A 12070-nucleotide genomic window follows, 5' to 3' on the forward strand; every position below is an offset into this window, starting at 1 on the left:
CTCTGTTGTCTTACTGTTTGGATCTTTCTTCCCCTCTTTTGGGGATGGTTGGGTGTCCCCTCCAGGATCAGTCTGTTGCTCCCTTTTGGGCTGATTTGGCTTCTTCTTAAGTCTGGCTAATTTGCTGAATGTAAATGTTATATATATTAAGCATATTTGCTGTTATATTATTGTTGATCAGTTTGTTTCAGTGGCAAGCTCCAGTAATTGTAGTAGTACACACCTACTTGGCTGTTGCTGTCATTGGGTATACTACCATACTGCTTGATGCTAGTGTTGATTGACATCATACTATTGACTGATATTGTTGATTGCTGATAATAATTGTAATAGCTTGACATTCATATTCATTCATATTCATTCATACTCATTCATATTCACTTTATTAATCTTCATATTGGCTGCAATAACTATTGGTATACTTGCTGGCAGTGATCTTTTTGGTAATCTGTAATGGAGTAGAAAATTTTAGAGGATAAAGCCTCTGTGTCCTTGTGTATTATGGAATCTTAGGAACCCAACAGTCATGACCTCTGCACAGCCACAGACCAGGTAACCCTTCAGGTTGTGACCTCTAGAATCACACTTTGAACCAAGTCCTTGGGAACAATTTTTGACATCTCAAACCCTCTCATCTGTGGCACAACTTAAATGCTCTTCAGAGTCTGGACTAATTTTTTTTCCTTGAAATTTAGATGTTTTTATTTTTGGTACTGTTAGCCATACAATCCAAATGAAAACATATTCAGTTGCTAATCAGACATCTGATTTATCATCACTTCTTGTTAGTGATTTTGATTACAACAAAAGACTGTGAAGTTAATTGTAAAAAAGCAAGTTGTTGTCTTTGTTATAAAATGGCAAAAATAAAAGTGGCTCCAGTGTCACATTGTGCAGCTTATTGTGAAGGTGGTTTGATAGCCTGGGTGTAACAAACATTCCAGTTGGCTGATATGAAAGCAAGGATCAGCCCAGGGCTCAGAAAACAAAGCATATTTCAACTGCAACCAGGCGTTTGTCAGAAAGGCAGTCTCGCAGTTTCCAACTGATTTTACAATAATTTGTTTGTGCCATGTGTCAACAGTTTTATTTAAAGCACACAATGAAAAATACCAACATGCTGTTTTCCTCTCAATGACAACTTGCTGCACTACAAATTTTAGTTTTTAAGTAGTAACATTCTCACATTACACTTACAGATTTTTTTCTGTTGTATTATGTTCCCTTGTGTTATCACAGTCCATCTTTAAAGTGTAGACTTAGAAAACCCTTCTGTATAAGCAATCTAACACTTATAAGCCAGGAAAATGCTTTATACAAATAAGTTATATTTTTAACTTTTCTTGTCAATAAAGGAACTGATAAGACTGCAATTAGAGTAACAACATATTCCTTTCACAGTGTATCTAAATGTGTGTGTTCCCATTCTTACCAACAGAAATTGCCTATTCCTCATGAGTTTATTAATTGCCTATATTGTTATTGAAAATTTTCGTTGAGACAAATATGTCTTTTGCATGGTACAACTTATCTGGTATTAACCAAATCTCTCACACCAGCTGTATAGAATTGCATGTATGTTCCTTTATTCTTTAGGGAACTTCTGGGAACAGAGCTCTGTGCAGGGTCACACTTGCAAATGAGCACTGGCAACTCATTTCCCTACAAGGTTGTGGGTTTGATCCCCATACAGGCCATTCACTTAAAAGTTGGACTCTGTGATCCTTATGAGTCCCTTCCAACTCAGAATATTCTTTGATTTTGTGATGTTTCACCTTTTTTTTTTTATCCAGCAGGCATTTCAGAATGTGTCCTTTTCTTTATTGTGGCCACCAGCAATGAGATTTTTATAGATTCACAGCTGAGCTTTTATGTACTGTTCACATCTGTGCATCTTCTTTGGTGCTCTGATAGTCACTCAGTTATGGATAAGAAAAGAGAAACTAAAAGAGACAAGAGATCTTCCTCTTTCAAGGAGTAGTCAAAGCATAAATCTGTGCATTACGGTGTGCTTATACTCATTACAATGAGTACTTATACAAAGCAAATCTTTGACAAAAGAGAAGATTCATTGTAAAATGGTCAAGAACCTATAGTAGGACTACTGGCTCCAATTGCATTTTCTGAGCAGGTGAAGTCAGGCTTTGAAAATGATCTCTCAGCTTGGCTAAACAGATAAAATGTACTGAAAATTCTGTTCAACTGAGAATTGAAGTTAGAGACAATTGAAAATTGATCTTTGCTTTTCATCAGAAAGATGATGAAAATCTCAGTAATGGAACATAAGCAAAGCTACTTATGGAAAGGTATGTGTTGAAGTAGGTGCTTCTTTCTAGCACATTTTTCTCAAACATCCTTGAGGACTGGGAACAAAATCTTAGCTTGCTTGTGGTTCTAAGTGATTCCAGTTTGGCTTTTCCATGGACTAGAGCACCTCACATTCTGTGTGCTGTACAAAAAAACCTCTGGAGTATACATGGGATTTCATTGAGTAGCCACTCCAAGGAAATATTATCCTTACAGGGTAATTGAGTCTCAAAAAATGCCATGTGCTGGTATGGTAAGTGAATGGTAATGTTGAGGATCAGTCTAACACTCTCATGTTGGCTTTAATTAGACATTGATGTTTGCCTGCTCATGGATTTAGTTCTTATATTTTATTTTTCCAAATATAAATCTTTGGGAGCAACTTCTGTAGCAGAAGTCCCACTGAATGTAAGAAGGTATGCATGCTCATACAACTATTTGTGTGACTGCTGGGTTTGCAACTAGAATTACCAAACCCAGCTGCTAAGGAAAAACTGCTCCTAAACCCAGTATGATTTGGTAAGAGTTAGAACTGTGAGATAAACTAATCTAGGTTTCAGGATAATAGAAATGCTCTTATTCAGTAATTTCATTCATTGCATCCTTTTTTTTCTGCAAGAACTGCCATTTAAAAATGTCAACAAAGCACTTTTCAATACCTCACTGAGCTTGGTTGATGCTACTTTTGCCTGCTTCCCCCTTTGAAGGATTCAAGTTCACTGGACTCTTGACTGATCCACCGATGATCTTGCAGGTTCAAGAAAAGATTAAATGATCATGATCTCATCTTGATTAAGAACTAAACACAACATCTTCCTTTCAGCACAACTTTCCAACAGTAAGTTTCTCCCTCACAATCTCTAACACACTCTCCCATACAACTAAACAGTCAGGAATAAACATGAAAACAAACCCTTGCAAACTGCTTCTCTCACAGACTGAAGAACAGTTATTTTTCAGATCTGAATTTGAAGCACAGGTGTCAAGTATAAAATGCATGGGTGTTTTATACAGAATTTTGAGGATAACAGCTTATGTTAATTTGTGTTTCTTGGTTGGTTTTTTCCCTACTACTAGTACAGCATTAAAAAAGATCCCTGTAGTGCTTTAACAGTCTGCATCTCATACAGTTGGAAGTCCTCTGCTCTACTTAATATTACCATATACAATACTTCCTTGCACTTTAAAACTTTTTTTTGGTATACACAGTATGTCAAGTTCAACTGAGATGTCACTATTAAACATGTAGAGATCGAATATATGGTACCAGACAATGAAAGAACACCATTCCATAAAACAGAACATACAAGTAATTTTCACAGTTCTAACAAAAGAAGGTCATACATAAAATGTCACAAATAGCTCAGTACATAGCATGATTCAACATAATATTAAGTCCAGCTAATAGTGTCACATATTAAGGGCCAAATCCTGGCTCAATGTGCAGTGGAAACCTAAACAGATGTTTAGAGAAAATAATGTAAAGCCAACCTGTAGTGTTATATTGGTAACAATACAATTTGTTAATCTACCTAAGATTTTTGGCCTGAAGTATGTGCTAACTTGTGCTACAGAAGGAACACATGGCCAGTGGTATTTGGCTCCTGCCCTAGGACATGTCTTCATGGATTTGTCATGGCCAAGAGCACTGGAGGCAGAGGAGCAGTCTTCCTTCTGGGTATGACACTTTCATCTACTGTTCTGCCAGAATTTGGCCAAGAGTTCAAAATCCTGTACATCTTATTCAGCAGTCCCACTGAAGTCAATGGAACCTTTTCTGTGAGTAAGATGAAAAGGATTTGGCCCCCAAAGTTTTTAACCCTTTAAGTAGTAAGAGAGACATTTCATTGCACTTAGCCCATCATTCATAAATAATTTACTACTCAAAACCAAGATGGTTGTTGATGTACATGAAGTGCTAGCTCATAAACAGGAAAGCAATCAGCAATGTCTGACTATCCATGGCATTTTGGAACTGAATTCTTAAAGGGAAAAAGAGATACTTGCATATGGCAATTCCATCCAATGTCTGAGGCCATAATATTTGGGTTTTTTAATTCATAAATACAACCTCATGGATATATTATAAAAACTAAGTAACTACACCATGAATACAGTTATAATTGAATTTGTACAGGTGTCTTCAATGGACCAGATGGATTAAAAAAATCACAAAATAATATTGGAATAGATGGTTATTTCTAAAGAACTTCCGAATTTCATATGGAACATGTTGTCATGACTTGGGAAAAGAGAAATTTTTTCTCTCCTTCAGGAAAAGCGTTTGCTGACTGGAATGGGCAGGAACAGAATTTTCATACTTAAAGTAAGGGTACTCTGTTACATTGTTATTATAATAACATTTGTTATTATTTGAATTACACAGAGTAGAGAACAACTATATGCCAATAAAATGAATCAAAATTATATGACAGTGCTACTCTGACCACAAGTCATTGATGGCAGTATATTCTAATAATATGCAGCACTCAAAAATACAATTTGAAATTTAAAATTGTGTAGTCAGGTTGCAAAGATGAAGTCTAAGTTAGAATTGGAAAACAGGACCAAATACCATGGAGTTTAATCCCAACCGACACAGTGAATTACTTCATCTCTAATACCATGTCACGCTCAATATGCAGCTTTAACAAAGCCATAAAGAGCTTGGGTCCTGAAAATGCTTGTCTCGACAACATCTGCTCTGACAGACAATTTTATAGTGTTCCCTTTTTGCAAATGAGATAAAAATTTGTCTGCCTTATAAGCGTTGCTAAGAGCATGGCTTCTCATTAGCACTGAAGCCCGGATGTGTCAATGATAATCTGAGGAAACTGAATGTGAAGCCTCCATGAATAGGTTAAGGTGAGTGCCCTTCTGGTTATAATAAATAATTTTAATTCCTTGTATTCCCTCTTTCCTCCCCAAAAGAAGGATGCAGACATTTCATGCTGATGTAGACATTTAGTGCTGACATCAGTCCTTTGGTATCAAATCTTCACAGGACATAATGGGCTGCATATCCCTTTGGCTATGGGAATAGGATTAAGTTTCATGCTTAATTCCCTCACCTCATGCTGAAATCAGGAAGAAAAGTTCTTGGAGGCAAACTAAGATGAGTGAAGACTCCTGGGAAAACTTCAACACAAAGAGCGTTAGTCTAGCCTTTGGAATAATATGAATGAAATCTCCATAAAAAGAGCTCAATGAAGGCTTCAGAAGGAGATGCATAATGGTATGCCCAGGAGAACATTACTTTGGGTGTTATTGTGCCTACACCTGGCAAGAAAGTTGTTAAGGTATCTCTTTATTTCTACTAAGGAAGTTTTCCCATTATTTCCTGTTTTCCACACAAATTCTAAAGGGAAGATGCTGAAGTCTTTATTCCATCTTTGTTCCTCTTTCCACTGGTTATTTGCTGGAGTAATGTAAGGGAGTTTGCTCTGTGCATCTTCCCCATGTTCAGATGCCGCTAGCCCTTGGTGTCTCCTGGCATGAACTCAGCTTCCAGGTTTTTCCACCTGGAATGAGAGGGGTGTCTCTCTGGCATGAGGAGGAGGATGAGGTGATGCTCCCCGGTGTACACAGAGGTCAGGAGAGCCATTTGGCACCCTTGGGGCTGGCCCATAATGCTTATGAGAGCTGAAGTATTTTGTGGATTGAGACCTTGAAAGCCATGTCACAGCATTGATACAGGAATTAAAGAGTTTCATGGCAGAAGATGAGGAACTCTTTCTACCTTCTGAAGGAAAAAATGCTTTGAGAAGTTTTGGGAATACCACTGCGCCAAAAGAAAAGCATGCATATGCTATGTGTGGTATTTTTGGTTTGCCCTTTTTTCCCCTTCTGTTTGTGAAAATAGAAAATGCTTAGAAAAGAACAAAACTGATCAACGTTATGATGACATGGCGCATTTCTGATCTACATTATTTATTATTAGTCATATTGGACTTTCATTTTGGGTTCTAAAAGTGTTTAAAATTAGTATTAAAAGGCCTCATAACAATCTTCTGAAGCAGGTTTATCTCAATTTTACAGGTAAGAAAACCAAGGTTAAATAATTTGCCACAGATAGTATAGTAAGTCAGTGGCAAAGTCAGGAAGAGAATGAAATTCTGTGGTTATGGGTTAACTCTCTTTTCCTGCTAAGAAAATTGATCTTATCCCTAATGTGCTGTTTCATGCCACCTGTACTAAAGTTCATGAAAACTGGCCAGTTTGTACTGTTACAAAGCACATTTGCAAAGCCAATGATTTTTTTTTTCTATATAAGCACAAAAATTCTACTTAAAGGGTTAATTATATTGCCGTGCTGGTAAACATTTTTCCTTATTGCTGGTTAGACCTGTCTTTAGATACTGACTGGGACAGAAGAGACTGAGCTGGCCCTGGACTCCCTCGTCTTGGTGTTGGGCATGGATATAGTACAACAAGATACGCCCACAGTGGCCTCAGGCAGCTCATCTTCCTCTGTCCATTCATTGAGATCTGGGTTATAGCACTGAATGCATTTCTTATACTTTTTCTCTATTTCATTCCAGCCACCCACTAAGTAAATTTTCCCGTTGAGGGTGGAGGCGCCGGCCGTGCTAACTCCGGTTTGAAGAGGCGCCACGTAATTCCACTGGCCCGTGTACGGGCTGTAACGCTCCACAGGGAGAACATCGACCCTTTCCGCTCGCCCCCCTAGCTGAGACCCACCCATGACGTAGACCCTCTCCAGAAGGGACACTGCACAGTGCCAGCCCCTTGGGGTGCTGAGGTTGGCCTTATCCTGCCAGCTATCTTTGCTGGGGTCGTACATGCACACCGAGCGAGAGTAAGCGTTATTGATGTAACCTCCCGTGACCAGGATCTGGCCATCCACCACCGCGCTGGCATGGCAGCACCGGGGCACCTCCAGCGGGGCCTTCATCTGCCACTGATTAGTTGCAGGCACGTAGCACTCGACAGAGGAGAGGCAGCCCTCGGAGTTGCGGCCTCCCACTGCGAAGAGGAGGCCATTGAACACATTCAGGCTGAAGTGGGTGCGCCGCTGATTCATGTTCGCCAAGTGAATCCAGCTGTTGAAACGAGGGTCATATCTGAAAAGATTCAAAAAAGAAGGTAACAGTCTTACTTACTGCTCTTACTCCTAAATTATACAGGACTCCTACGCCACTGCTGCAAGAGAAAAGTTGCTAGAATTTTAGTTAGTTATTTAGCCTATTAAAAGTCAGCGTAATGAAACTGGTATTGCTGATTAAATTTCAACATAAATTTAGCTTTTGATTGGAGAAAAAATAATTTTGTATCATTCAAACCTGGTATTATTTTAAAGAAGTAAATCTGATTCTTCTGTATTTGATTTTGTATGATAATCTCATTAGAATACTGGTAAGAGATCATTTCAAGATACAACAGAAATTTTAGAAGTTCTTTTGCAATTTAGACCCACAGCAAAGATGTCTAAATTTACTCAAAGAGTTTTTAGAAACTTTAGGTTGTGATTTATACTTGCATCCTCTTAGTGCTTTCTAAATGGTGAGTATACTTTCCTTCCCACTCCTGTGGAGTAAGTTTTATGTGGAAAGAACATCTGTGCTTTCTAACACCACTGCTATCTAAAATAACATTCTTTGTCCTTGACATTTAAATGACCAACTTTGAAATAGGAAATGAAAAATTATGACTCCTGAAGATGCTACGTGAGGTACATTAGTGGACCCACACACTTCTGTTGCATGCTGAGGGGACCAGAGAACCACATGAGAAAGACTATGGGAAAGTAAATACTAATTATCATTCAGCATTATCATCTGCAAGTCCACAGATATACTTGACATGCTCAAGGTTAAAGGCACAATGAGGATTCCCCCACCTCCTCCCTGCACCCAAGGTCTGCAGTGAGGACACAACTCCTTGTGACAATGTGAGGCATAGCTTAAGGGCAGAAGGTCAAGAGAGCAGATATTTTTTCTGACAAAGTAGATTACACAATAAAATTGATTTAGAGAATGTTCCTCATTCATTAACTTTGGGTACTGGTTGGTGTCCTCAGGAGAAGCGGACTGTTCCTTCTGGGAGAAGAAAAGGAAGCACTGGTGGGACTGTGGCTGTGTAATGCCATTGCATGTCCATAGTCTGTTAGTAGATAAAAGGGAGATGAAAGTTTTCCCACCCCCAGCTTTTGCTTTAAGCTACTGTGCACTGCCAGCTTTTAGGCTGAACTGTTTAAAAACTACTACTGCTCATGTGACATTGCATGTTAGTGCATGCACTCTTCTGACCTTGCTATCACCAGTGCAGTCTCAGATGACTATAAATAGGAATTGCAAAATTTTAGAAGCAAGGTATTATTTGGGGTACACTATAAAAGACAGCCTTCAAGCAACAGTACCATTGTTTTTAAATTCGTGATAATTATGATGATGATGATAATAATAATAATAAGATAAGAAATTCAATACAAGAGCTGTTGAAAATATGGCGAATGGTGAATAGAAAGTGAAGGCTATAATATCTAAAAGGTGTTTTTCCAAATTTTCTGTGAGGCATCAAAAGCTTTCAAAAATTAGAGAAATTTTCTTAGATCATCCCATGACTTCCTATTTATGTTCCTATCTATTTCCTTCACTTGGAATAAGTTTTCTCAGTTTTTCCTCACTTCTCAGCGTGCATGTGTAACCACGGTGAAATTTTTTGCATAACTTCAGTTGTATATTTCTGTTCATTCAAAGTTTAATATAGAACAGCATCTATACCTCCCATACATTGTTCCCTTTTCCTTTATCCAAGTGGTTCATGTTGCATGACTCAAGCCAGCTTAGTCTATCTACCTGCCTTCTATGGCATAGATACCTACATCCCTTTCAAAGAAATAACAGTTACCTGCAGAAATTGCTGACTGCATGCTTGGCTTGGTTCCTGGCATCATTCTGGTCTTCCCCACCAGCCACATAGAGAAATCCATCCATCACTGTGACACACTGATTAAAACTTTTAGCAGGCATTTCACTTAGCTTCTTCCATCCATTTTCAGGGTCTCTGTATAAGATGTCTCTGCTAAGAGACTTCTCTGTTAAAGCAGGGCGTCCCCCAACAGTAACTAAGACTCTGAAACCTCCACGGATCCTTGTTCTTCTGGACTGAAGTGTATTCTGGTGATAGGGAAGCAAGTGATAGTTCATGGCGTCCACTAGGAGCTTATGGCAGTCTGCATCTTGCATCATTCTTGGCACAGTTTGAACATAATTGACAAGGTCTTGGGCTGAGATGGTACCAAACCGGATGTTACTTAAGAGGTTGGCTGCAAACTTTACTCTTTTTTGGTCAAATTCCAGCCATTTTATTGCAATCTGGAATGCAACAATTTCAGAAGGCAACTGTAAGTCATCGTCTGCAAGAAGTTCATTAATCTGATCAAAAGTAAGTTTTAGGAACTGATCAGTTTCTGAAAATTCAATGAAGTTGTCTTTAATAAATTTGTGTGCTGCTTCCTTTGTTGTTTTTAGTCCATATGTTTCTGCAATATTGGCAATGTACATACAGTTCTCAACACTGATTTCTTGGGCTAGAAAATCACAGCACATCTTTGTAAGGGTGTGAATCTGTAGATAAATTGCTGTGGAAATAATACTACCTATTGTGTAAAGTGAGAGAGTAAGTTTTCCAGTGTAAGCATAGGTGATAACAGTAGCTAGACCCACTGGGGACACATCATTGAGGTCCACTCTTTGAGTGGATGGATCTTTCTTTAAGATGTTGTGAAAGTATTCACTGCTTGAAGCCATCACTACCTTATGAACATTGAATGATTTGGTTTTGGTACTGATAGTCAAGTCACAAAGGAAATTTTCTTGTCTCATTTTGCTTAGACCTTCCAAGAGGTTTGGGCAGTATGATGGGTCGGAAACCTCGGATGAGATGCAGCTGAAACCATTTCCTCCTTCCAAGAGTCCATTCAAGCCATTTAGTTTACTGAGGGGGCCATCTTCCACAATGATAGTTGTTTCGTTGACATCTGCTTTGTTCTTTTTCACATTCTTCTTCTTAGGGGCCATGACTGCAATGAAATATTACAGCCAAGCACTTGCTAAAAATAAAATTAAACACCACAGTTGTGAAATTTAATAGCTAAGTTATTATGCAACAAATCTAATCTTTGTCAATATGTATAATGCACAAAACCAAACACATAGGATAACCTGTCTTCCTAAGTTCTAGGTTGCAGCATGGCTGCTTATTAATAACAATCAATACTCCAACGGTGAAGAATATACCTACAAGTAATTCAGAAACTCCTTTTTGTTTTAAATAACAAGATCATAAAACAGCATTCAGCTACTATCACCACAGTAACTCAGAGAGTTAAATTCTATAAATGGGTTTGCCAGAGATTGCCATTAGAGAATGGCAAATCCATTCTCTAAATGGGTTTGCCAAATTCTGCACTCTGGTCAACCCACTTAGAGAATTTAACTTTATATAATAAATGTATATATTTATTTAAATTAGACAGGTTCTAGACCAGAATTCATTAGCCTGAAGCATAGGAAAGATATGGGCCCCTGCCTTTGTTCAATCTTACTTTAGAGCTACAGACTTACAGGTGAGCTCAGAACTTGAGCAGGAAACACTAAGACTGGGAAAAATTCTTAAAGAAACCAATGCCAGATGAGACATAAAGAGAGAGGATTGTAATATGATGTCATATTGATGTTAGATTTAGGTCCTGCTCGAAACTGCTTCCAGGTTTTTGTTATAGACTGATAGTGTTCTATTTGCTGTGTCAGATGTGCAAATACTTTCTGCTCATAGCATACTTTGATCACTTTTCAGTATCAGTAATTTGAAATCTATAATCCCACTCTTAGGATTTGGTGGAGATTTAGGGAGAAGATGTCTAACTTCTATTTGAAAAAATGTCACACAAACTCTATCAGGATGTGTTATTTTAAACAAGTTCTGCATATGGGAAGGTAAGAATCAGTCCCATAGTTATGTTAGAACACATATTTAAATTATATATATCAGCTCTAGGTGAGCTCTCAAATAAAGAGCCACTTTTTTGTCAGATGAGATGTGAGACAGCCCCTAGTATCAAAGGAGTTACTTTGAACAAATATATGTATGTGCAAATATACTTGAAGGAAAGCACTGATCTTCAATAACACAATTTAAACAGAATTGTGGAGATCAGCATTCAAATAGATTCAAACATAGCATTTATCTACAGTATTGATTTTAAAACAATTTACACATGCTAATTTTCTTGTGATCCTTGCAGTCATAAAAAGTCGAACATGAAAAAAGGTTAACTAATGATAAATCAAAGGACTGGTTTATTGTAGATAATTAAATAAAAAAACTTCAGTAATATTTCAATCTAGAATCTCAGCACATCATTCCTTCCTTAAGCACAGAGCATGTAACAAAATGGTAATTTAATTATAGAAAGGAATGGTTGCTGCCTGTGAGCACCAGCAGTTTTTTGCCGCCGCTGCTGGGTGACGGCCATGTGCAGAGCAGGCGAGGGAGAGGGCCATGTGTGCCCAGAGTGTCAGTGTCAGCCTGTGCTGACGTGAGCCGTGATCCCTGATATGCCAGTGTGCCAGCGCAGGGGTCAGCTGCTGCCCGGCTCCCCCGCTCTGGCTGCATTCCAGGCCTGCATCTGTTGAGACCTATCAGAGTCACCTCCCAGAATAGCAACCTCCCAGCAGCTTGCCATTTTAAGACAGGTTCAGTTGAAGGTATAGCTGGTGTTTTAGTATACTTGGCTGTT

General features: G+C 38.4%; 1 protein-coding gene across 1 annotated transcript; it reads right to left on the bottom strand.

Annotated features, from left to right (window-relative positions):
* Nucleotides 1–657: 657 nt before the first annotated feature.
* Nucleotides 658–10349, bottom strand: KLHL31 (kelch like family member 31). The gene is made up of 2 exons (XM_064412189.1): nt 9178–10349; nt 658–7391 (listed from the first exon to the last, which is right to left on the bottom strand). Exons 1-2 carry the CDS (start codon nt 10347–10349, stop codon nt 6659–6661), a joined length of 1905 nt encoding a protein of 634 aa, XP_064268259.1. The 3' UTR covers nt 658–6658.
* Between the last annotated feature and the right edge of the window lie 1721 nt (nt 10350–12070).

The sequence above is a fragment of the Passer domesticus genome, chromosome 3 (assembly GCF_036417665.1).
Source record: "Passer domesticus isolate bPasDom1 chromosome 3, bPasDom1.hap1, whole genome shotgun sequence".
NCBI classification, from domain to species: Eukaryota; Metazoa; Chordata; class Aves; order Passeriformes; family Passeridae; genus Passer; species Passer domesticus.